Genomic DNA, 27833 nt, shown 5'->3' with positions numbered 1-27833 from the left:
AGTTTCACTTCCTATACAACCAAAAGAGGTCATGCAGGAACAGTGAATCATGCTGGAGAAGTAGCTTCCTGTACTTCAAACCATTATTTTTACCTCCACCAGGAATCCTAAAATGGGGCTACAGTTTCTATGGCTTCATTCCTGTCTGCCTGTCAGCATGAAAATAAGATTTCAGCAGATAGCTCTGGGCTTGAGGATCTGGTAAAGTATAGATTTACGGTTTAGGATTTCTGCCATTAGACGATTACCATATATTACTGTCATATATTATCGCTCTGTTCCCAACCAAAACACCAAAGAAAAACACAAGACACTGGATAATTCTGTAAATTAAAACACCAGATATTCAGTGCCAATACTCTTTAGATTATTGCTTTCAGCAATATCTGTGGTACAGGTGTAGGTTGTTTAAAAAAAATGTGGGGGGAAAAAATACAGCTGCGGATATTAAAACACAAAAATAAAGTGTAGGTCTGTGACAGAAGGCAAACTATGTCTTTTAAAGGAAATGAATGACTTGGACGCCCATCCATAATCAAACCTCCACACTTCTATTTCCTCCTGCTCACATCCAGGCCATCTATTTCCTGAATGCATAATGGGAATGGAAATAAAATGTAAAGAGCACAATCAGCATATGTGAACACCATATGTTGGTTATGATAGACTTTCAGTATGTGCCCATTATCATAATTTTACACAGGAGATAACACAATCAAATTTAAACCAGGGATTTCCGGTCTCTATCCAAAAGAGGAGGTTTTTAAAACACAAAGTATGAGTAACTGTATTCCGTTACAGTTACCGTTTAAAAAGGTGGTATTCAGAATACAGTTACTTTGTTGAAATAAATGGATTACACGCCGGTATTTTCCTGTTTCATATGTTAGGCTATGCCCTCTCTATTTTTGGCAAATCCACGCCGGTGGAAACCCAAACAAAACATACATTAAGAGGCTCAAATGCCTGTGTCTCAATCTCATAATGACGTGAACAAATGTTTTTTAAATTATTTAATATGAAGGCAATAGGCAGAGTGTTATAGGTGTAGTCCTAAAGAATGTAGCCTCATGGGTAGTGTAGTCCGTGCTGCAGGGAGAATACCCGTTATCTGTCTGTGAGCGCCAGGGAGGGAGAAAAAGGAGACTGGAAAAGTATGAGTTGTCACCGGTCAGAAACGGGAGATGGAAGCATGTAAATATTATAATAACCACTGCAGCCAAGAAGAGTGCCTGACGAGCCCAGTTGTAAGTAAGCTATTAAGACTCGACTGTACACTGTGTTGGTGTTTTCCTCTGAAACAATAAGTTCCGTTGGAGCAGCCTTTCAACGCCTCTCTCTGTCTCTCGCTAGCAAAGTTGACCCAGACAACAAAGTAAAGCTAGTTTTTGGCTATGAGCCCGTATTAGCCAGAGGTCCCTTTACTACGGTTCGGAGCCGCGGACCTGTTTTATATACGCGCGGAATAGTTTTGTATGCGAGATCGCTGCTAAAAGTGCAGCGTTACCAAATGTCAACCTACTGTTACTCATTTTATATTAAGATTTAAACATCTAGTTGGTATTGGTATGGCGAGTAGCCTTTAGTAATAGTAACAAACCACACAGCAATAGTACATTCACGTAGTTGTAAAAAAGCATGATAATATATTAAGTAATCCAAAGTATTCAGAATACGTTACTCTCATTGAGTAAAGTAACGGAATACATTACAATATACATTTTGGGGCATATATTCTGTAATCTGTAGTGGATTACATTTTATAGTTAACTAAAACTAAACTAAAAACTAAAACTAGATGTAATAAAAATCTTAGTTAACTAAATTAAAATAAATACTCAACTTTTGAAAAAACAAAACAAAAAAACAAACAATTCTGTGAACCTTTAAAACGAACTAAACTAGAGGAAATATCCTTTGATTAAGTGCTTGTTATTTTGGTAACACATTTTTTTCAAAACTTGTCTGATGAGGCTTTGATGGACATATTTATTGAATCATTTGGACATCTACAAGACCGTGAGTCGATGCTTTAAAAAGTTCTTTGTTTTTGCAGTAATACCTGTACTAATTTTCTTAAATCTTGCATCTGACATATGCCCTCTATACAACAATAATTAATAAAGACTAAAACTAAAGCTGAAAGTAATAAAAAAACTAAAGTGAAACTTCACAGTTTCAAAAAACTACTAAAATGAGCCAACCTGCTCTGGAAAGTAACTGAAACTAAACTGAATTAAAGGCAAAAAGTCAAAACAAAATAAAAATTGAACACTAATAACAACTTAAAAACTATACTATCTCTGTGCTTTATCATCCAATAGAGCAACTTTAGGATGCGGTGAAACAGCAAATTCACATCATAAATGTGCAGCCGATATACCTGACGCAACTATTCCCAGCGCACCCCCACTATACGTTTAGGTTCGAGTTCAAGCATTATATACGAATCTCCACATACTCCTAAAGCTGGAAGCGATGGACATTAAAGAAATGTAAATGAAACAGTTTAATTCCACTGCTGACACTTGCTAGTTTAAAAAAAAAAACTCTTTCTGTGTGCACACTCCCTGACACTGCTAAAAACTTGCTACCCCCTAAATGTCACGCATAATAAATTCTTAAAATTAAAATGTTTTCTCTAGAACTGATTTTCCAAGCTGACATGCCAACAGAGTAACTGCCAAGGCCTCCTACAAAAAATACGGTGCCTGCCAGAACACATGGTGATGGTGACAAGATGATAGATAAATAAACGTCCACGAAAATTATGTTACCTACATAAAACGCATGCCTTCAAAGTCACTCACCCCCAACAGCCTCCGAAATAAAGGCGTGTGTGACCGTCTTTGCCATGTAGGAGAGGTGAAGTGTGGCAGCAAGAGAAGGACAGGGCACAATCAATGGGTCTTTCCTAGAATTGGAGAGGTGTGTACCAAAAGGAAAAATAATAAAAGGTAGAATGTATTATTGATGAGCAATGGCTCATCAGCATTTTTCTTTTATGACAGGAAACTGACTTGGATGGAGCAGCAGCTATGATGAGGTGAGGGGCGAGCAGAGACAGGGAGTAGTGGACAACCTCTGTCAAACTTCCCCCAAAGCCGACGTCTTTGTTCCTGAACAAAAGTTCCTCTGTGAGCCAAGCCACATCACGACACAGAACAGATGTACTTACACCCTGCGGAGGAGAGAAGAAGGAAGAGAAATCTAATTCCAAAATCAGACATGAACATTAACCATCTGCTGACATTAGTTAGAGACTGGTGGGTATGACTCAGAAAATCACTGTCACACTCTACTACACTTGCACGAAAAAAACAATTCTGTTTATGAGCCGCTTGGAGTGTTGATGGATCCTTAGAGGGGTAGCAGATTTTAACACTCACAACAGCAAGAGGAAACTTGTTTGCATCTACACAGGGGCTGACACACGAACCTTGCGGTGTTTGTACAGCAGAAGACTGGACATAAGACTGGTGGGCATCACAGCCATGCAGGAAGTTGCAGCTAGACGCACACATACACACAAACACACACACACACAGATTATGCAGCACAATTTGCATACCATTATAGACTCATTTACTATTCAGCAAGGAAGATAATCCTGTACTTACAGAAGATGAGGTGGAGGATGATGGCAATGCTGAGGTTTCTCTCCGACCGACTTGGCTGTTCAAGTTCAGATGCATAATAAGAAGACGGCAGGAGCCACGACATTCTCCTCTGCCCGAATGCACTGCCAGCGCTTCAAAGAAAAAAAAGGGGGAGTGAAAAGAGAAGAATACCAGCATAAATTTAGATTTTCATTTATTTATCTTATATAGAAGAGATGATGCCATAGAAAGAGAGACAGAAGGATATGGCGCTCAAAGTGTTCTATGTAAAGAGAGCTGGTCTCTTGTCCCCGATGGCAAAGAGACAAATAACAACTGAAATGGGAAAACTGATGAGCAAAACAGCTTGTTGTGCTGACACAGTAGATGTTCACACCAGTTTCAACAGTTTGGTGGTACATCGTACTTCAGTTTTCCATACTGTATCTTTAACTGAATTAAAAGGGATGTTGTTGTAACTTTGTGCAATCGTAGCAGAAGTATAATCTGCATGGAAAAAGAAGAGAAACTTTGGAAACACTTTTTCCGATGTACGTGCTGACCACTGAAATTAATGCTAAGGATCCCAATTCACATATTTATTTCATCAGAATAACTGTAGTTTTATCTCTGATAACAGCCTAACCCAGCAGTTTGAGACCATCATCATCAAAAAGAGAGATAAAACAGAGATAACTGACAAAAATGTCAGTTTTAAGAAAGTCAAGGTCAGTGAAATTCAACTTGTCCAAGATTTCTAGTAGATGTACCTAAATCCTACTTCGCCTCGTTCTTCAGTTCACATTCACAAACTTGGGTATTCACGGTGTTCGCCCACCCACCCAGCAGGGTAATGACAATACAAGTCTAAAACAATTAGTCTTGCGTGGCTGAGGGGTAATAAAACTAGTACTAATAGTAACAGTAAAAATGAGTCCAGAGAATCCATGGACGACAGGGTAGTCTCATATTAAACAATGGCATCACATCCTTTTTCCAGGCCAGATCTGCAAGCCTCAACCTCATCCGACGAGAGAGACACCCAAGTAGTTACATGGGTCTCTTTCCTATACTGCTAGAATAGGAAAGGCTTATCTTTTAAGGCTTCAAATGGAATCATAATTGTCCCAACTTGCAGTGACTGATTAGGAGTTTTATTATTGATCCACAAGCTCAATATCCCAGCAGGCAAGTCCTTGCAGCGAGATGTAGAGCATGCTTAAAAATTACTTTATACTACTGGACATGGGGGGCAGCTCCACAAACAATGAAAATAAGATCTTACAGAAGACTGACATTTAGCATAATACTTGGACAAGGCTGGATTCCCTCAGGAATAATGTACAGCCCGTGTAAAATCTTGAATTGCCTCTCCCAAGCAGAGTTAAAGACCAGGACACTGGAGAACTGCACAGGCCATAGAGGCCACTCCAGGCCTCCGGCTCTATAGTAACCAGGTCAGATTCCAATCTGCCTTTTACTTTGTCAGCATTATCTACATGGAAGCTCAAGAGGATCTTATAAAGCCTCTTGGTAAAATATTTAAGTTGTATATTATATGGGAGAAATGGTGAGACCTCCAGTGAAATTTATAATGCCTACTCATCAAAGGTACTTTAACTGGCTGTAACAAAGCCTTTTCAGCTTTGGGGAAAATAAAGTACAGCTTTACTTTTCTTATTTTGACTAGTAAGTATAAATGAGCTCACAGACATTACTAAAGGTCTAAGTATATAATTTTTTACCACATGTGACTGCAGTGGGGTATTTATAATTATCTAGTACTTTAACATTTCTTTTTCTTTAACATTTTTAGAGGTATTACATTATAGAACTGGAAACATTATTTATTTAATTTATAGCTAAAAAAATGAAACTATTGTAAAGTGAAGAAAAAAATAATCTCTTAGATTAGGTCTACAGAGTAGCTATAAAGCTTTCAGACGCTTTGAAACCAAAACCCAACCTGTGTTTGTAAAGATCAATCATATTTTAAGCAATCTGCATTGACAGCAAATAAAACAAATATAACAGACTAATGGCTTAACAAATAAAATAGTAAAAGTAAAACAAATTGAACACTTTCAGTTTAATTTTGACTCAAATCTAGCTGCAGATCAAATGCACTGGTAAGCCAGGAGGGTTGGTGGTGAAAGTAAACAAATCTGCCCACGAACTGTTACATGTTTTAAATAAACATGAGACATTTACGCGTGTACACCCATGCAAACCACCGCTCTCGAGAGGACAAATCGGCTCTGTCGTTTTTTTTTTGTCAAAGCCACATGGAGTCACTGGGGACGGGCAAAAGTGCTGCATGCTGTTCTGCAGCAGCCTTTCACAATTCGCTCTTTGTATTCCATATAAGAGCCATCTCACATTAAAACACGGGTTGCTTTTATTGTGAAGCAGGCTCTGCACTTAGTATGCGATAGTTTATCTAGCATACAAAATGAGATGATGACCATTCCTGGCCTTTTTTCTAGCCATCCATCCATCCGTTATTCATTGCTTATCCAATTCAGGATCCCAGGGGGCCTGGAGTCTATCCCAGCTGTCATTGTTCCAGAGTCGGGGGTAGCCCCTGGTCAGGTCGCCAGTCCATCACAGGGCCAACATGGAGACAGATAATCACACACTCTCACCATCACGGCAAGTACTGACCCAACAGATATCAGGTGACCTTACGTGCATGGACTGTGAGAGGAAACCGGAGAACCCAGAGAGAACTCATGCAGACACAGTGAGAACATGTGTCTGCATGTAAACACAGCTAAATTCAAACCCAGGATCCTCTTGCTGTGAAATGACAGTGCTAACCACTCCACAAAAAACAACTATGTTAATTACTATAATTTATAACTAATATACTTAATGTTGTAAATGGAAAAATATTGAGAGACGCCATAAACAGCAGCACTAGCTGTTCCTTTCTATTTGTGCTCAATGAGTCTTTGGAGGTGTATTAAACCACAACTGCAATTATCACAGCAAACAAAGCACTCATTAAACAAGGAATGAAACTGAAATGATTATAACTTTAAAGAATAATAACATAGTCTCTGAACTGAAAAGATCCTGTATTGGCCGTCAGCGATTTGAATGTGTTGAAGTGAAGTGGACTCATTGTCCGGGGAGTTGCGTAAGAAATCATGTGAATCAGTCTTGATATTATTTGCTCCAGCTGAAAAAAAATTTCAACAGCCTTATCTAATTATATTGAATAATTTTATTACATAATTATATTACATAATAATAATTTAACTTACCCAAAAAATAGATAAATAAATGCATCACAATTTCAAGCTAACTCTAAAAGTGTTCAGTAAGAGTTCAGTGGATCACTTCACACTACATTTGTGCCTATAATGAGCAATAATGTTTTTCAGCTGTTTATCTGATGCTGTGTTAAAAGTGGTGTAGCATTGATGCATTCTGGTTCTATATTATTTTTAAGAGAAGATATCGAAACATTTTAGACAGAAATTGTTCATTTCAACTAAGAAAAGTTAAAAAGTGTGTATACTTTTGTAAACAGTGTCAGTCATATAGTCACTTATCCATCTCACCATCCATTATAAATCACAGGTTACTGTAATGTGTGAAATATAGAAAGAAAGTTCTACATTTTATTGTCATTGGTTGGCTGTAGTGCCCAAAATAATGAGAATTAAAATCCACTGAGAAGTCAATGAGGCAAACAGTCACAATTACCTATTTTCAGTAGACTGGACATGCGATCTCACCTGTATCCAGACAGCTTACACCAAGCTTCCAAAAAACAACAACTGCTTTTTAGAAGCTAACAAGCTAATGTTAGGCTTGGCATTCATATGAAAGTTTATTTACTAAGTGTCTGAAGCCAACAATTTTAGATCTACTACAATGAAAGTTTTTCTAATGCCAGCTAGCACCCACTAACAGAGGCTAACACCAACTAACAGCAGCAAAAACAACACAGTTTACTAACAGAAAAGTTCAGGATATCCTGACCAACTCACCTCACTATCATTGTCATTGGACAGGAGTGAGCTTCACTGACTCATTTACTTGTTTCGGGCTCCTTTCAGAAGTTTTACTGCCTCCTCCAGAGTACATATACATGGACACCTGGCTGATATAAACAGAAGACTGACAGCCTATACTCACTACAGATGAACTGCGGCCAAAGTGGTTTGTTCTTTACGAGCCACTGTAGCTAAGATTACGCCCCTGAATTCAGAGGGGTGAGAAAATAGAATTCAGTTCATTCATTGACATCTAGTGATGAAATTTTAAACACTGTATCTTTAAACCTTATTATGAGCTACATGGAAAAACTGAAGAAAAAAAAAGAGAATCTCCAAAGGTTTATCATGCTGCCCAGAATCTGTTGATGATAGAATCCCTATATACAAGTACATATGTCATATCTGTGAAGGCACCCTTAATGCTTGATGATATACTGCAAACCATTAAAAATGAAGTACACTGTCAAACCAAAACTGCTGAGCAGTTTATATCCTGTCTTGCACAAGATTAGGAAAACATTTTGTTTGTTTTAGAGTTGTCTGTCTCTTCAGCTCTTACATATTGTAGTTAAAAGGTGAGCCAATGCTCCTTCCCAAATGTGGTTGCATTCAAATCAAAACATGCAAATACAAAAGGGAAAAAACACTAAAATGTCTAAGCTTCAGTATCTGATACAGTGTGTTTGTAGCATTCTGAATTAAATATATGTAATGGTTAAATGATATGCAAATGCTCTAAAGCTGAAACCTCAGCAGCTAGGGAAAAACAGAGTGCAGCAGAGACACTGAGCAGCACCCAAGCATGTTTATGATGTAGGCGCAGAGAGTTGAAGTTGCTCACATGCAGATGACAACCCAATCTAACTACCCATCTCTACTCCTCTCTTTTTCTATCGCTTGCCATCTCTTTGACTCTGGCTGTTTCTTCCTCCATCCCTCTCAGAAGAATTAAATGTATGATGGGAGAAGCCACTCTGCTCGTCAGAAGCCAAGCAGAGATTGAGCGGGGATGTTATTTTCTTTCCGTTATCTTTTTTTCACTGGCAGACTGTGTAATGTTGATGGTAATTGGACCGAGGCTAAGAGGATGAAAACTCTCATCAGTGGTTGCATCATATCCGTGCCAGATTTAAGGTTTAGAGAAAAGTTCTTAAAAGTTTAGGAGAAAACAACTTTTCAATTTCACAGATGCAGATAAAACACAATGCAGTTCCACTGTGGTTTGTTCATATGCAGTATTAATGTTCACTCACGCATACAGGCATGTATGCAGAAGCTTTGATTACCGGTTGTTGAGGATAACAGGAAGCAACAGGTCCTGCAGAGGGAGCCATTCATCTACTCTGCACCTGCCTGATTCGCACATCTCCTACACACAAACACACGCACACAGGATCGTTTACACACGCATGCACATGCAAAGAGCTTTAAATTACTTAAAACTAATGCTCTTATTAACTGGGTTCATAAAACTGCACAAAGTCTCCATTAGTAATTCCATTTCCAGTCTATTAGGTATATCTAGCTAAAACTAATATATAGTGATACAGTGTATCCTGCAACTTTCCTACTGAAAAGCTATAATGCCAACCAAAGAGGCATTTAACTTATTATCTTCCTTGTGGTGAGCTGAATTACACTCACTCTCTCTAGTCTCAACGTGCAGAAAACAGAGGGCATAAATGTAGAAATTGATTTATTATTTACTTAATATAATATGCTATAAATGAGATTTTACAGCTCAAAGGAAATTTTAAGTGAGACTAATTTAAAATGAAATAATTTTAAAAACTAATTTGTGAAGCTAATTTAATTATTACAATGTGAAAAGTGTGATTTATGACAAAGCTTTCCGTTTACTGGCACAAGAGTGCATAAATAAATGATCCCACAAAGCGTCACGAGGCAATAGTCTCAGCTCTTTTCGACAAAAACACGTCTGCCTTTCTTTTTTTCCACTAGGACAACATGACTGTTTGTTTAACCACTGTTAAAACGCTCAGAACTCATGCTCAAAGTAAACACCAGTACGGCTGAATGGGGTTTTTAATGACATGGGCTTCCTGCTGCGTACCTTGACAGAAAAGGGCTGGGCGAGGTGAATCCTCACACTTCCTTCTGGCCTCCAACAGAAAAGGCACCACAACCACTGGAAGATAGATTTCAACCCAACCTATGAAGATATGTAAAATACACACACACACACACACACACACACACACACACACACACACACACAGATATATCTTGACATATTTACATTTAGGAGGACATGTGAACAGCAATACCACTAATGAGCAGGATCTATAACGAGTACTAAGATAAACAGCCGCCCTCATAGTGTGCTTAGGAGTACAGGAACTGTGTGTACAGCACTGTGTGTGTACAGTGTGTGAATGACAGAGCAGAAATGATGGGGCAAGGACCTTATTATTGCAATTAACCAAAAGCAACACCCACTCTCCGGTATCATCTCAAAGTGCAGATAACAAAGGGCGTTATTAATGGAGACTAATAATCATCACAGCTGCCTTGAAAAAAATAAAATGCAAACCTCAACTCATCGACCAAAGCTGCCCAGTGAGAAATTAGAGAGCAAAGTTGTGAAAGCTCTCCAAGTTGGAGAGTCATCACTGACAACTTTGGGCTTTTTCTCGAGACCACAAGTTTCATTCTGTGAGCACCTCTTTAGACAAAAATCTGAGAAACTTGTGCCGTCAACACACAACACAGATATCCTGATCACAGGACTGTAACTACAAAATCTTATTTTTAATGGACTCAATATTCTTTGTCTTTCTTCTGTTTGAGTAGACAATTCTCTTTTCCTATTTTTCTAACTACAGCTATTTTGTGGGTTCTTGAACAGAACGTTTTAGGCTGTATTTGCTTACATTTGAGTGAACTTGCCCGTGTCTGCTTATTATCTATTAGCAGTTCCTGTTTTCAAAGTAAACATACATACAGCTATGCTTGGATGTAATAACTGAACCAAGTTAACACTGTACAAAATAAAGTGAATTTTAGGTAAATTCATACAGTCATCACACTATTAAAGCATTATTTTTCCTCTGATGTAGTGACACTGTATCTGTGTGTGAAAGGTCTTTGTGTTCACATTCACTCAGTTGTATCTTAAAAAGTGTTTGCATGTTGATTGCCTCCATGAGCTGTATGTCAAAGTAACTGCTGTCGCTCCAACTGTTGGTCGTGTTGATAAGAGAGCCAAATGAATGGCACAGACTGCAATAACTAATTTCCTGTTGTTTTTATAACACTGGCAAGCACCTGTTCCTTTCACCATATGCAGTATTTCTGCCTCATGTTCTTTCTCCTTTTTGCAGTTTGAAAACACAGCACTAAAGCAAACCTGTTCACTTGTTCCTGAGGACAGAACAGTTACAGATGGATCCTATTAAGTGTGTGCGTGCGCTTGCAAGTGTTTGTTTACACACATCCACCTGAATGTAGGTCTTGGGTACACAATCGTACGAGATGCCCACGGGGACCAGACTGATGTCGGGGACAGATCCCTCTTTGATGAGCTGCCTGATGTGAGCCAGCCACTGGCCACCCAGGCCAGACCTCTCTGACACACCAATACTTATTGCCTGGCCCTCATGTAGCAGCTCACGTACCAGCTGAGGAGAGAAAGACGGCAAAGACAGAGGTGTGAAAAGTCCTGGGAGTCAGAGGACAATTAACATAAACGCCTACAATGCATTTTGAAAAGACACATAAGCAATAATGCAAACCAGAAGATGGAGGAAAAATTAAAAAAAGTCCAGAGGCAGAATGTGGAGGAAAGTCAAGTCAAAATGCAGGAAGCAGGCAGGATAAAGAGCAGAGATAAAGCGGGACTGTGGGGGACACTTAATGACATTCAGAGATACTTCCCTCACCCCAAATCCTGTTTCCCCCTTACAGACAACAGAAATTCAATTACCATTGAACAGCAGCTAAACAGGCCTACACTCAATAAACAATAAAGGTCTATTAACACTGAAATACAAGCAATAAACAAGCCTGCCTTCTCACGCAAAACAAATATGCTTTCTCACTTGAAGCGCAACTGAAAACAAACAAAGTAATAAAACATCTCACAGCATCAATTCATAAACAGGCTGTTTATGTTTCACTTTAGCTATAGTCTCTGTATACCGACGTCAGACTGAGCTGTTTTATTGAACTGTATAACACAATATTGATCTTAGTAAAGACAGTAGCGCCTTTAAATGAAATGTGGCTTTAGGTAAACTGATACAGATCACAAAGCGGCTGGCTCCTTAGATATAAACAGATATTAAGAATAAATAGATGCTGATGATAACTGGTAAAAAAATAAAATAACTGAGGCACTTAGACAGGCACTTGAGGAAACAATAAAATATGCAAGATGTGGGAGAAAACAATACACACCACAAATATCTCCCAGATAACCGACCTGTCAAGCTCCTGATTTAAACTACCAATGCTCTTCATATTTCCCCACCCTCGTTCTTATGGCTTTGTCACTCTAGCCAACTTCCAGAGCTGCAATATCTTTAGCAAAGACTGAAGCTACTTTGTAATTCTGAGAATGAATGGAAAGTAGGATGAGATGGGTAGGGTGGCAGGCTGCATTCTGATTGGGGAGCTGACTGTGATAACAATCCTCCATGTAGTGCAATGAAAAATCCCTGCGTGTCTGTGAGTATGAATTGAAATGAATGCACATACACTAAGCAGCAAAATTACAAAGATGGGAATTTTTGTTTACCTTCTAATTTTATATAATTACCTGCTGTCTAGGATTTATTTTTCATCAAAATGCATTAGCAACATGATTTCGAATTCAGGGCTCAGTGTGTCATTTTAACTTTCACATACAGCGCTAATGAGGAATTTGTACCAGGAGAACTTTTTTATGACTTGTGGCACAGAAAAATTTGTGCCTCTAACCTCAATTAGTAGTTGCCCATAAAATTGGACATTTGCATATTGTGACCCAAGTGGTAAACTGTCCTGATGCTGGTGTGCTGCAGAAGTCACCTAAACAGAATCTGTTTAAATTCACACTGACTGGTCACTTTATTAGGTATAACTGTTCAACTGCTTTTTAATGCAATTATCTATATCAACCAGTCGCATGCTAGCAAATCAATGCATTTAGGCATGTAGATATGGCCAAGATGATCTTGGCCATGTCTACATGATACATTATAATACAATGGAAGATTACTGAAAGCACAACACGTCAAAGCTCCAAGCAGATGTGCTACAGAAGAATTCTGTCAGCTAAGAACAGGAATAATTCTCAGCCAAAATTGGGCAATAGAAGATTGGAAAAACACTGCCTGATCTGATGAGTTCTGATTTCTGCTGCGGTTGGGTCAGAATTTGGTGTAAAGAGCACAAAGGAATGGATCCATCCTCCCTGCTATCAACAGTTCAGGATGATGGTGATGGTGTAATGACGTGGGAGATATTGTTAACAAACTTTGTGTCCTTTAGGACCAATTTGTCATTGTGTAAATGCCACAGCCTAACTGAGTATTCTTGCTGACCATGTCAATCCCTTTATGACCACAGGGTACCCAACATCTGATCCTTTCAAGTTGCCACTAAGTGAATATGCTGTTACACTGATGGATTCTCGTATCAAACATGAACAAAGTTTCAAATAATGTGATCAGTGACTCAGACTTTAGAGTGCTCTAAATGCTCAGGTTCAGACAGTTCATACCACTCTCGGATCTGTATGACATCAAAGAGAGGGAAAATTCTTAATATAGCGACACAGAAGAGAGCTGATTTAAAGGGTGAAGGGTGGACAACTTGTTTCAATCACCAGAGGAGATGTATCAATACCCATCGTAAGATAAATAAGACTCAGCTGTAAATCATACAGATCTTCTCCAGTTGAGTCTAAGAATAAAACATATGGAGCTGGAAAAGAGCAAAATAGGTCCCCTTTAATTACACTGGGTTAAACTACAAACAGGCAATATTTGGCCAAGTCAAAAAAAAAAAAAAATGGGTAGAAAATTAAAAATCTCAGCAGCTATTTCATGGTCTGCTATGACATTTAGGGAACACAAATGTCAGTATCTCCCTTTTTTATGTGCTAGAATGAGGTTTGCATCTGTTTATTTTAACACTATGCCAGCTCATGTGTGGCACAGCTTGTGCCTGTTAATGTCCTGATGTTTCCATTTAACTTAAATAAAGCCTCTCAGAACCACTGCAATTGCTTGTTAAAGCAGTCAAGCGGAAGTTTGATGTCTGATATAAGGACCAATTTCTTTTCCTTAAAAATAAAGTATGAAAATCACCAGACCTAGGAACTCTTATATACTAACCCTTCTTATGTCTAACTTACAGCAGTCATGACAGACTGGTACAACGTGTCCATCTCAGCATCCTCCTCAGTAGGTGCAGAGGGTGGCAGGAGGACTACACCTACTTTCTGGAGGATTGATCTGCAGGATAAACAAAGCATAGCATAACTCAAACACTAGTTAATCAAAGAAAATGTGCATAAAGTCATTCATGCACATTTTCACTGTTTGAAATAAAACTGCCCAGCTCAAAAATAGTAGCGTGAATGAATAAACACAGCACCTTATTTAGTTTGTGTGTGTGTTTGTGTGTATGAATGTACCTTAGGGAGGCGTTCTTAATTTGGAGAGGACAAACAGTGTACGGGACTCTGAGGCTGTGATAGAACAGCACGAGAGGGATGAGTGCGCAGTCCACGGCGCTCTGACGCACGTACACATAAACCAGGAGAGATCCCTGAATTAGAGAACAGAAGCAGCTTCTGATAAACAAAATTCCTCACATTGTAATTCATTACATCAAACAAACACGGATTGTGCAGAGGTGACGCACAGATTAAGGAGCGAATCCGTGACCTTAGATTAAATCAGCTTTTGATCAAGCCACACAAAGGAAACAGGAAGCAATGAAGAAAAATTTATTTTATGTTTTAAAACTAGCAAAGACACAGTGAAAAATGTGTGAGGTCAACATTCAAGTATTTAAAGATGCAGCCACAGTTCAAGTATAGGTGGTGAGTATGCCTGAATGGCTGGATTGATTGTAGAAGTTGACAGCGCAACTTTGTTTTCCCAGTGTCAACAACAGCTCTATTATTTGCTTTGTGGTCCCTTATCTTTCGAGTAGCATTAGTGATTTTTTCCATTATGGACATGGAAATGAAGAGCTACTATCGCAAACTCAATTATATATCAAGTGAAGTCAAAGCAGAGAGATAAAACACGATGGCACTTCTGTGCATGCGATATTGTCGCTACAGCAAAAAGCGCTTTGCAATAAAAGAATTAAAACACATAAACAGCCTGAGCATTGGTACTTTTCATAAACTCATGATAACAGATATATTTATTCTTTTTTTAATATAGTAAAAGACACAATAACTGGGTTACACCTGAAATTATTTTATATGAATTTGGTTGTAACTACAGCCAGTATGCAGTGATTCAAACAGTTCAGTGAGGTCACGCTGTAACCCAACTTGCCTCAATAAAGAAAATGAAAGATTTTCAGGTTTGCCATGGAACAATTTATGGATGAATAAATTGGTAAAGATTTAGACAATGGGACTAAACAAGATTTAAATTGATTTTGTACGCAATCCCTGCAGAAATAACCCTCGATATATCCTGACAATTACACTGCTCAAAAATATTAAAGAAACACTTGATCATCACTGTTTAATACAACGTCATAAACACAAATCTGAATCCATTTCACCTTCACTGGAGAGGCAATGACAAGGCAACCCTCAGAAAGGGAGGGGGGCCTCGTCTTATTGCTGCTGTCTAATTTTTCTCTAGTTTCGCTTTTCACTGGTCTCCTTGTCACTACTTCTACCTGCAAACCAATTAGGTGTCACAGGTAGTTGAGCTCCTCAGTAATGGCACATCCAATGTGGTTTACTGTGTCTCCTAACATCAGTCTGTAGAGTGTGAAGGAGATACCAGGACACAGGTACAAGAAAAATATCACTGCAGCCCTGAAAAAATCATCTCCAGTGGGTTACTTATGAGCATGTTTCTGACCAAACTGTCAGAAACAGACTGCACAAGGGCGGCATGAGGGCCTGACATCATTCAGCAGGACCTGTGCTCACATTCCATTGTGAAGCTCAGTTGGCATCTACCAAAAAACACCAGATGTGAAAGAGTCTAAAGACAATGTTAAGTTGCCTGCAATATATCATTCAGCAAGACTGGTTTGGCAATGGGTCAGTGATGGTCTGGGATGGTATTATCTTTGGAGGGTCACACAAACCTCCAGGTGTCAGCCAATGGTACCAAGATGAAATTATGAAAATCTCAGAGCCACTTCCAGACCTCATGCTCGTGCAGCTCCTCCTGCTGCAACACAATGCCCTTGGACAAATGGTGTAGTTAGTGCTTGAATGACAAAAGCACTCATACTACTGAGTGGTTCTCAGGCTCTTCATACCTGAATCCAGTTGAGAAGCTCTGGCACAGAAATAGCACCATAGGCTATTCAGATCCAAATCTGGGAAGAAATCCCCAGAACAACATCTGCTGTCTTATCAGGAGGAGTCCAGATATTGTTGGATGTAAATGGACTGATTCTTATATAGCACTTTTCTGCTCTCCCGGAGCACTCAAAGCACTTTATACAACACACCTCATTCACCCATTAAGACCTATTGACACAGGCACTTCTTTTTCTATGATTAAGTGCTTCCTATCTAACATTCACACACATTCATACGTTGATGGACGCATCAGAGAGGAACTTGGTGTTAGTATCTTGCCCAAGAATATTTGGCATGCAGGCTGGAGCAGCCAGGGATCAAACCACCAACCTTACTCCTGAGCTACACCCACCCTAATGTGCATACAGACACATGGGTGTCAAAAAAATAACTGAGCCATCTGAAGATGCAAGTCACATCAGCGTGTGATTTAAATTGTGAACTTTGATCTTTGTTGAATCCGTCCTCACTGGATTGAAGATTTTTGTTTTCCACTGACTGCCGTTATGTCACAGTGAATTACTTATTGTATTTCAGAAACACTTTCCAACTTGAGTATTTTATTCATCAGGACTGGATGTGCGACTTTTACTTTTAAAAGTCACATTTACTTAATTTTTCACAGCAGAGTATTTGAAAACCATTAGAAATCATAAGAATAACATTTGAGGTTTTCTGTTAGCTGAAGCTGTTTTCACATGCGCTGCCGCGTGCAACATGTGAGAAAGCACAACTTCACACAACATCCTGAATGTACTGACGTTTTCCAGAGTTTATCTGTGAAAACAACTTTAGTAACACACAACGTTTCAGCGATAACAAAGCTGAAGACCTCGCTCACTCTAATCATTCATGCTCATTTTAAGCCTGATTCAGAGTTATTTACTTCTGTTTATTTAGTCAACCATGTAATTAACGTGTGCAGTTTGTTAGGAGAAAAAGAAAATAATTACACATAAAAAGGCAAGCAAGAGAAACCTCAACTTTCAAAAGACTCCAGACAATTAGATCTGTTTACTTCACCTTACCGAATATATTCTCACATTTCTGTTTACCTTGAAATCTTTTGGAGTAGATGTGTTTACAAATGGGGCGGCAGCTTGTTTACCATCTCAATAGATGTCAGAGCACAGCCTAATGTGAAGCCAAAACCTCCCAGTATCAACACTGTGCAAACACACAGTGTACTTTCCATTTTTTGCAGCAAGAGACACCCTTCAGCATAGCAGATATTTAATCTACAAAGGTGTGTGTGCATTTATAGACATTTGTACCTCTTGTGAGGCTCTGTGTAAAGCCGACAGATGGTTGAGGTTAACTTGAATGCTGCCGAACACAGAAGCAAACATCTTCAGCATCGCCCAGCACACGAATCTAGTCAAAAGAGGATAGTGGGTGGAGGGATGTATAGAAAGAAGAGATGAAAAAGTTAATGACAAGAGATGCATGCGAGGCCGTAATAGACAAATGAAGCTAAGAGAAATATTCACCAATAATATAATTTAGGAAACAGTTTAGCACAAAACGGGAGGAAAGGACAGTGTTAAATGTGATGTCAAGAGAAAGTGGGGGAAAAGGATGGAGATAAAAAAATGATGACATAGGAAAGAAGTGAATCAGTAAGCAATAAAGCAGCTAGTGTGAGAGGATGACAGATGTAGATAGAGACAAAGTCTATAAATGAGGGAGACTGAAGAGGCGAGGAGAAATTGAATTTCGAAGAGATTTCTTAAACTTCAAGACAGTCAAAAAGTTTCTTCAGAAAAAAAATAAAGTTTCCACTTCATTTCACTAGACATTTGAAGAAATTCTGACACTATCTGAGGCTACAGAAACATGGTCCCAAGAGATGATAGAGTCATAACATCCAATTTCAATTTAAATACTACTTAGTGCAGAGATCAAAAACATGCCGTCCACTGGCCGTGGACAAGTTTGTGTCTCAAACAGCTGTCAGTCATCTTGAAGAGCATGATGATTGACAGCTAGAAAGGCATTCATCTGTAAGCAGTCACACAAGAAGCTTTGAGCTGTCTTACAGTAGCACATAAGCATTTCTGTTTGTCTCTTCAACACAATTTAGGGTTTGGAAAGCCTATTGTTCTTCCCCTGAGTGATCAAAAAGAAGTAGGAATTTGTGATATCTACATATCTCCACTGACAGCTAACTACTCCAATTTTTTCCAGTAAAAATTCTTAAAACAATCCTGTGTACAAAAATGTAGAACATTCTTGTAAGACAGAAATCCGAAACCCTGAGCGTCAAATTCTGCTTTTTCTGCTGGTTTAAAAAAAAAAACATAAATAAACATAATTACTGAAATGACATTTTTTTAATGAATCTGGCAATTATCTTGGGCTATTTTGTTGCTAATTAATATTCATAAGAGCTATGTTTCCCCCCCCCCCTGTGATTGGCCTGTTCGTCATAGCAACCACAGCTGTGCGTTTTTGGGTATCGCCAACTAATACTGCAAAAACACTAAAGGCAACAATGTGTTAGTTAAGCTCTTAACATTTTTCACTTATTCAGTCCATCTATGTAATGAAAGATGTAAAAGTGACTCATGAATGGCCATGTCACTTTAAAAGAGGCTTTTTAATTAATTTCTCCATGCTTGTTGGGGACTATTCTTCAACACTGATCCACAGTAAACCTACAAAGCACAAGGACGGTCTAAGTTCAATTGATACAACATTGTTAATGTTCATTGTCATTAAAAAACATTCAGCAAATGGCTCATTAATGTGTTTTTAATAGTTTTTGGACAGAATAGACCCTCAATGAAAATGAGAAAAAGCTTTAAAGACCTTGAGTGCACAAATGATACTTGTTGGCAGGATCAGTTGATGGGTGCCTTTGGTGTTGTCGAGGCTTTAAAGGGACAGTTGACCTGATATTTTTTAGATGGCTCTTTTTTTTAGTCATTTTATTTTGGAATGCCCAGTTTTGGAGATATTAGCTGTGGACATGTCTGCCTTCCATCAAAGTCCTTCTACAGGCAAGTCTTGTCACTCGCCAGTCATCTTAGTAATATAGGGTGGGCCATTTATATGGATACACCGTAATAAAATGGGAATGGTTGGTGATATTAAAGTCCTGTTTGTGGCACATTAGTATATGTGAGGGGGCTAACTCCTCAAGATGGGCGGTGACCATGGTGGCCATTTAGAAGTCGACCATCTTGGATACAACTTTTGTTTTTCCAATAGGAAGAGGGCCATGTGACACATCAAACTTATTGGTAATGTCACAAGAAAAACAATGGTGTGCTTGGTTTCAACGTATGATCGTTTTGGTCACTGCAGTTGCCCGCAGCTTATCTGGATGATACCAACTGGTCTTCAAGCAGGTTTAACTTTCACGATAATGTCATTTTTAAAAAAGTTAAAAGAAAAAAAAAATCCAGATCTTATACATTTACTGCAAAAGAGAAGGTTATTGACCACAGAATGGGTCAAAAACAAGTACGTATATAGCACAACCAAAGTTAAAACTGTGGTTTATTTTTACTGTGTGTGGGCAGAAATTCAGAAACAGCAATAACTCAGTTTCCTGCCCGGCTCTTGACTGGCTCTTCGAGGGCAGGAACAAAAAAACATAATTTTTTCCATTACAGAATTCTCCAAAGCCCAACAAATCCTAGATTTCCATTCAGGATTTGTTGAAATGCAGTCTCTCTCTTATACTGCTTCTCTTGATTACAATGGGAATAAATCTCAATTAATCTATTTTGTTACTTGGGGAAACATTTGAAAACTCAGCATCAATATCTAGAGAAAGTTTCATGCAGGAACTATTTTCTTTATACCAAATTACGCCCGTTTACTGTATCACTGCGCAGAAGAAAATGAGCATCTACCCATGATGAGAGGCTTGTGAAAAAAAGTCAGTAACGATCGTGTCCTCCAACTAAAAGACGCCGCACGCATCTATTAGTTGGCAGATGGAGAGAGGACAAAAGAAAAATTTTTTCCATGAAACTGCACAATTTTGCATTTTATTTTTTCTAACCTGGCCATGACATTTGAAAAAACAGCCGTCACTGCTGAGTTTTTTAAAAATGTATTTTTTGGCACTTTAAGCATCACAAAAAAGATGCCACCTAGTTCTGTTATATTCAAGAAAAGGCAATATCTCTAAAACTGAGCAACTCGCATCACAACAATGCATATGGATAAGCAGTCGTATAGACCTAAATTACATTTTAGAAAAGCAATGTTGCTTTAATGTTGAAAATACATAAAATTAACTCCTTAGCCATTATGGAGTAGCAGCAAATGAATGAGAATAAAGTAGGAATTTCTCATAAATTAAGATGTGAAAATCTTTTAGAATCGTTATATCATCAAAAGGCTCATCTTTTCTGCATCAAAAGATTAAAAAAAATCATTAAAAGAAATCGCTGCAGACTGCAACTCTATTTTTGCTTCAGGCACACCGATATGATACATCTCACTCGTTATTTCTAAATGAAAGGTCTCACAGCACAGCTCTGAATCAATATGCAAATGTGATGTATTAGTAAATACACACAAACAACCATCTTTGAACCTAGCTTTTTTTCCCCCCAATCGACTCATGCACACATAAACAAACCTTAAGACGCCAGAGGAGATGCAGGTGTTAATGAGGGGGAGGAATGGTGAGAGACAATCTAGCTGCCCGTGGCCGTCTCCCCCCTCAGGTGCTTTGTGCTCTGCTGTGAGCACCTTCTTCACCCTGAAACACATGGTCACAGGACAGCAGGGTTAATACGGAACAAAGCTTCATTTGTGCTACACTTAGACAAACACTAGCCTTCCAGTAAGACAACAACATCATCCCTGAGTGTGGAGGTTACATAAAGGTTAAACTCAATTACACAGGAGGAGGGACAACAACAACTTCAAACTGAGGAACAGTGACAGAGATAGAAGTGTGAAACCTCTCCTCAAGTTATCCCATCTTTCTTCGTTCACTCTTTACAGACTCTGAGATAGCCTTACTTTTCTGTTTTTTGCATGTCTTTGTCTTATCTCCACTAGTCCTTTCTCATTCTCTCTCTGCAGAACTGCAGGAACCCGTTTCATTTTCTGTATCTCTGCCTATCATTTATTTACTGTCCTCCAGCATCTCTACTCCTGCCATCCGCCCTCTCTTTCTCCTCAGGTACCTGTTACTCTGACAGACTCGCTCGACCCTGCCGCTAACAGGACTGCCGTAAACCTTGCACCCACTCACAAACAGGGCGCAGCACACCCTCCGAACCAGCCAGCCTCGATACCTGCATACAATTCAAAGAAATGAGCATGAGTGAGAGCGCTGGGACCAAATAAATTTGTGTGGCTTTGCCCGAATGCGGTGGATTCTCATACTACCTGGTTTGTGTCTCATTGACACTCAGCAGGTTGTGGAAACCAAGGGAATAGTTTTGTCCAAGCTTCTTGCTCTAAGCAATGACAAAAACAGATAAAGATAGATGACCTGAATGTCAACATCAACCACGAATGGGCTGTGTGGGGCACAATCCAATTTACTGTATAAAAAAAGGCTATAGCTGAAGGATACTATGTGAATGGGGATAGCTACAAGAGGATCTTTATACTCACAACCTTTGCGTGCCATATAAAGTCAGCATTTTTCACTCAGTGAAAGAGATCCATAATTACTCTGCACACTCACCAGACTGTCTGGGGTGCACTGGTGGCAGCACTGGCCCACAACTGGCCTGAACTTCCCCAAACAAGGAGGCACAGTTTTCATCATTTTCCTGATCTTTAATCCACATGACAGCTGGGAAGAAACACAAAAAAGACACAACACAAACAGGATGTCACATGCAGGAAAACCACAACCACATCCACTTTTTGAAATAACACTCAACTGCCATATTATTACGTACATAAAGCTAAAACTAATGTTTCTTATCTTATTTGACTTTAATTTGTGTTGCCCTGATGTCTTTTGAGCTTGTGAAATTTTTTCTGTCTCTTTGATTGGTTTAACTCTGAATTCATATCGGCACGTCATTACTAGCAGTGCAGTAAATATTAATACAGTTCCCATGTGAGCCCCTGTATCAGACACTCCCTGTGCAAATCAAACAAACAGCTCATGCGCTCAACAAGCCAGGCTGTGTACTGTATACTAATCAACCACACTTCAGGCCTCCCCGAGCAAGCTGACTGCTGGTCAGGTGTTCAAATATTTGCAGTACAGTACAATAAAACACGCCAACCGACTGATTATCATGCTCGATGTGTTGTGTTGATCAGGATTCAGAGTGATCGCCTGGCTTTGGAAAAAAAGATCTAATCAATCTCCTAAGATCAATGACACTTTCTCCAAGTTGAATGATGATGGATTCCAGAAAAGAGAGCAGCTGACTGGCAGAAAAGGTCAATTTAAAGACAAAACCTTATGATCATGAAAGTTTGGATCGAACTATCAATAATTTAAAGGGCCATACTCGTTCAGGGGAAAAGTACAAAGAAAAGAGGGAGACCAAAAAAATGAGAGGCATGCGGATTATCAGGCTAAACCTGTGTGTAAATAAGCTGGCCCAGCTCGATGACCAGAGTTACGCACTTATGTCTGCTCATTCCAAGGAGAAGGTAGAAATGCTTTGATCTGGATCTGGTGCCCATGATATGTCATTAATTTTCTGGATTATTATTTTGTAGTTTTGTTCTTCTGCTAAGAGTGCTGTACATAACAAGAGATGAATGAAAGAAAAAAGAAAACCCTGGATCCAGACAGGAAGGGGATTTTACATTGTGCTGGCACGGTTTGTGCTATGTGATCACCACTTTCCTGGTGAGGAATTTTGTTTTTTAATGTATGTGAGTGGACTTATCGGGCATGACATCACTTTAAAGTTTTAGCTCATTTCAGTTTTGCTGAAAGTTTCAAGGCCTTGAAACTTGCTCAATATAGTAAAAGCTACATAAAAGGAACACGTGTGCGTTGGATTTGATTAGAGTCACTTAATTTTGTTGTAATTTTGTGAGTTTTAATGGAGTTTTAAAATCATGGGGTGATCTATGAATCCCTCCCGGTGGTGCATTCAGATGCTGCTGTGAAGTCTGATCACAGAGCTATTCAGCTGCCACAAAGCTTTGCATTCATAAGCTGTGGTGTTTGGAAACTCGACAGGGAATAGAAATAATTAAAGTAGTGATGCTTTCAAAACAAAATCTTTCAATGTACCATCAGTTAGAGTCATGCAATAAGGAGGGCAAAAAAAAAAGTTAATTCGGCTTCTACATATCAGGGGGAATTGTCTCTATTTGTGCATTATTATATCCTGAAAAATCAACTCACAAAAATGAAAACATTAGACTGTTGTTTACCTATTTAAGGAAGTTATACAAAGATATTTATAAGGCAAAAAGTGTGTGAAACAGCTCAGTATTTTCTGTCACCCCACTGTGTAACAAAAACTGCAGCTGCATTTTTCCAGTGACTTTGGGTTAGATCTGCATGCTAACTTGAAAGAACTTCTGCTCTTCCACAACATTTTTTTAGATTAAGCTGAGTACTGATTTGGTCATCCCAAAATATTTTCGTTACTTTCTCAGGGGCTCTTAGGGAATAAAATCATGCCAGCAAAATGCATCCAAGACCAGAACAGATTCTAACCCTGGCCATCTGTATCCTGCATAGATTCTGCTTTATCAGCTTATAAAAATACAGCTAAAGGTCTAACAGCTATGTCGCGTTTTCCGAAGCTGTCCAGTGGGCCAGATTGTAGTCTTTGGTGGGCTGATGTTGGACACTACTGATTTAGAGCCATAGAGATGTTTCAGCGCCAAGAGCCCGACTCCCCTTTGCTGTTCACTTTGGCAGCTCAATACTTGTCAAAATTTTAAAATATCTGTAACACTTGAGGAGAGTTTTCTACGGCTAAACTCATGATTTGTTTGAGCTGAGCAACAATCTTGCTTGCTTACTTCGTCTTTAGCAGAAAACCCCAAACTCTTACTATGCAACATGAAATCTGTCTGAGTTGGCCCGCCAAGTCCACCTACACAGCTAGGAGCTGGCACACAGGTACATCTTAGGCCCCTGAAGGGTTATATCTAGATCAGATAGTTTGACGTCATTGTGTTGCCTGGCAACCACCAACCAATGCGCTAAAATGACCCATTTGTAGCATTTATGTGCCCAGAATCCTAAAAACACCTTATAAAAATATTATAAAAGTATTGTTTTCATTTCAATAGCAACATTCATATCCACAAAGTCGAAGGATGCACGACAGAGCACTGTGAAAAACTCTTGACTTTCTAAGATAATTTTACATTTCACCCTGCAACTCTAGCCAATCAGATTGGCAACAGCTTTTCTTTCTTTCTAATATGACAATGATCCCAAACAAAATGCCAATGCAGTAAAAGCATACCTAGATAGAAAAACACAACCTATCAGTCATGGATTGGCCTCTCCAAGGCCCAGATCTCAACATTATTAAAGAAGTGTGTGATCATCTTTATACAGACAGGAACAAAAGGCAGCCAGCATCCAAAAAAAGAGCTTTGGATGTTCTTCAAGAAGCCCGGAGAATTATTGCTGAAGACTACTTGAAGAAATTACAAGAGAGCTTGCCTAAGAAAGTTCAGGCTTTGTTGAAGCGTAAATATGGTCATACCAAATATAGATTATATTAGATATATATTTTGTGTGACTTAAAAACATTCAAAATGACACCTGTGGAAATCTGCATTTCTGGAAATCTATAGGGAACAAATTAGTAGCAAATACTGCGACTAAATGTATCCTTTTCAAACCACTGCTTTTAATTTCTCTGTGCAGGTAATACATACTACGAAGTTTAAATCCTTTTTGAATGCTTGTTAACGATTTCCTCTTCCTCTCAGTCTTTATGCCGATCTACGCTAATCGCCTCCAGCTGAATACCTAACACACAAAGTCAGATGTGAAAATGGTACAGTATAGACGTCCTCATTTCAGTGCAATGAAATACATAGGCGTATTTACCATAACGTCAGTATTCCTTTAAAAATTATATTCATTTGTTGATGGGCATGTATGACTCACTGATGCATCACATCCACTGATTTGGCACATCAAACAGAATTAAACACAAGGGGCCACGCATGTTCTCTCGTGATTGTGAAGAACAAAGCGTTTGAGATTAGTGCCCGTGGAGTAAGTGGGAGATGACAGTGGGAGAGAGACATGCAGGCAGTTCTTACAGCGGGTCTATTCTGCTGAATTGGAAGTGGAAGGACTGTGTCTTTGTTTATCCCATCATTCTTCTCCTGCTCCATGGTGAGGCCCCTGCTGATTTACAACCACAACCCTAAAAAAACAGAGAGAGATTGGGTAGGAAAAAAAATATGAGGAGTCATGTCAGAAATGCTGCATTCTGATGTTATGTTGGATTATACTGTAATGGTATGCTTGTGATCACATGTAAATGTTTTTAGTGCTTTTTGGAATAATTTGAAGGCATTTCATAGGGCTCAGAGAAAGACTTCCACCTTGCGATTTAAGATAACAAACACTCATCCACACACAATCTCAGCTTCCTTCTTGATAGTATCTCCCAATGCCCTTAGCTACAATTTCACCCACCTAACAAACCCTTTTCTTGCCCTGCACCATCACAAATTCTCTCAAATTCTTCAACACCCCTTTCATTCTTTTCAAATTAAGGGATATCAGCCTCTTGCTGCTAGTATCACTGAATTGGTCTCCTATTGTTTCCTCTTATTGGACTTCTAGTGGCAAACTTCACTTTAAAAGTTTTCTGCTTACTTCTGTATGCAGGTAGGAATCAAACAAGGACAGAACTGCCATTAAGAGGTTAGAGATGTTGAAGAACTCGAGGCTGTCCTTGCTCAGCAACACACAGGTGGAGCTGCACAAATGCTCACTAGTAGGTTATAAATCATTAAAAGCAGGGAACATAGCCATCAGCTGAAAAACAGCTCTTATGTAACTGATGCTGGTCCCTTGCCCACTCTGAGCCGTAGTAATGAGTGTTGGCAACATAGGTCACAGTGTAATACAATCTAGCTTAAACAGATTATCTAATTGATAGCACTGGCTGTGGTGGAGCTCAAGTGAGTAATCATCTGAAATTAAGGTAGATTTAATTCAGATTAATTCAAGTTCACACTCTCCAAAGTAGGGCTGCCACAAACGATTATTTTGATAGTCGACTAGTCACCGATTATTTTTGCGATTAGTCGACTAATCAAATCCATTGGATGTAAAACGTACAGCTTATTGCACCAGCACCCATCTGCTCTCATATAACTATCATTAGCTTGCAGCTTTAAGTGTTTAAGGTATGTGCTAACTAAAAATGAAGACAAAATGATAGTTTATTAAATTTTAATGAAATTTGCAGATTGTTTCGGTGAAGTTTAATAAACTCCTTGCTATCTAAAATATAACAGGACACCGGAGTAAATTCTCGAGCATCTCACACTTCTGATGATCAGTTGTCTGCTTGATGTTTATTCAGCTGTGTAAAAACTATAACTTTAATCTCAGCCAAACCGATTCACTCAGGAACAAATAAAATACTAAAAAAAGCCAAACAATAACATAACAAGTTATCTAAGTGACTTATATATCATGTTTAACCTGAGTAGCGAAAGACGGCGGTGGGTTTGAAAACGATTTGCCAGGAATCCGGTGTTCTCACGGGCTCTAGTGAGCCTTTCCCCCAGCTAGCTATCGTGCTAGTGGGTAACAGACGTCTCCGAAAACGTCGGGGCGCTTTTGAAAGTATGTGGTGTCTTGACAAACTGAGCAGATATTTGAAGTTTACACAGCTACATTCTCGCCTGAAAATATGTTAAACTTTATTTTGTGACCCAAAAAGAATAATAAGAGTAATATTAAAACTAACTAGCTGCCGCCATTGTTGGAAACTGAGCTGGGCTGCGCTATGAATTCTGGGACACAGCTTCTTCTTCTTCGGGGTTTAACGGCAGCTGGCATCCTTGTACATGCAGTGCTGCCATCTTCTGTTTCAGTGCGTTATTACACTCTTAAATCCTACTACTTATTCCTGCGTCTTTTGGGATCTTACAAAGCTTCAAACGACGCGTCGACTATTAAATTAGTCGTCGACGATTTTAATAGTCGACGTAATCGTGACTAGTCGACTAATCGTGGCAGCCCTACTCCAAAGGGAGAGCTAAGCAAGCATAAAAGCCACCATCCTGAGAGAGATTACCTTTGGTTTGTATAAGGCTTTTGATTCGACTACAAAAGGGTGAAGACGTGTGCTGCTGCCTTCAAATAAACCTTTTTTTTTGGCTACATCCACACGATTCAGGAGTCTCATTAGGCACAATGAAAGACTCTTCCTTTGCATCTCTGTCTTTCACTGTGTTGATCCCATTCTGCCCTATTAACTTTGCTAATTAAAACTTAAGCCCTCCCCATGGGAAGACGCTCTATTTCAACTGGCTCAAGTTCCCACATTCATTACCAACTCCTGTGGGAAATGGCAGACATTGATAAGAGGCTCCCAGGGCTCTGTAGTGTTTCACAGGTGCGGCAGGTGATGAAAAAGACAAGGCAGCAAAATGGGAGTAAAGAGTGTGAAACTGTAAATTACACAGGCAGAGAAACAGCAAAGTTTCTCTGCCTGTGTAATTTAATATAACCTCTAATGGGGTTATATAATCCACTCAAGGGAATACAAGACCACATGGAAACAGCTAGAGACAGCA

The 27833-nt window shown here is 39.1% G+C and overlaps 1 protein-coding gene across 5 annotated transcripts in view; it reads right to left on the bottom strand.

The window, feature by feature from the left end:
• gpat2 (glycerol-3-phosphate acyltransferase 2, mitochondrial) overlaps window positions 1-27833 on the bottom strand; it is a 180133-nt gene that overhangs the window by 16549 nt on the left and 135751 nt on the right. For 4 of the 5 annotated variants that reach the window (XM_084945547.1, XM_084945549.1, XM_084945550.1 and 1 more), the window contains 15 exons: window positions 25332-25438; window positions 21796-21906; window positions 21492-21562; window positions 21287-21397; window positions 20731-20853; window positions 17405-17504; window positions 14253-14386; window positions 13971-14070; window positions 11065-11250; window positions 9684-9782; window positions 8896-8978; window positions 3621-3751; window positions 3440-3510; window positions 3021-3181; window positions 2811-2914 (listed from right to left, as the gene is read on the bottom strand). In XM_084945547.1, coding sequence (XP_084801673.1) covers window positions 2811-2914; window positions 3021-3181; window positions 3440-3510; window positions 3621-3751; window positions 8896-8978; window positions 9684-9782; window positions 11065-11250; window positions 13971-14070; window positions 14253-14386; window positions 17405-17504; window positions 20731-20853; window positions 21287-21397; window positions 21492-21562; window positions 21796-21906; window positions 25332-25406 — 1660 coding nt within the window. In that variant the 5' untranslated portion in view covers window positions 25407-25438. The remainder of the gene's footprint in view (window positions 1-2810; window positions 2915-3020; window positions 3182-3439; window positions 3511-3620; window positions 3752-8895; window positions 8979-9683; window positions 9783-11064; window positions 11251-13970; window positions 14071-14252; window positions 14387-17404; window positions 17505-20730; window positions 20854-21286; window positions 21398-21491; window positions 21563-21795; window positions 21907-25331; window positions 25439-27833) is intronic. The other variant, XM_084945551.1, reaches the window with a different exon arrangement.

Source organism: Perissodus microlepis, chromosome 12 (genome assembly GCF_051167445.1).
Source record: "Perissodus microlepis isolate ML-2025 ecotype Zambia chromosome 12, ASM5116744v1, whole genome shotgun sequence".
Taxonomy (NCBI): domain Eukaryota; kingdom Metazoa; phylum Chordata; class Actinopteri; order Cichliformes; family Cichlidae; genus Perissodus; species Perissodus microlepis.
This window is presented reverse-complemented; position numbering and strand designations above follow the sequence as displayed.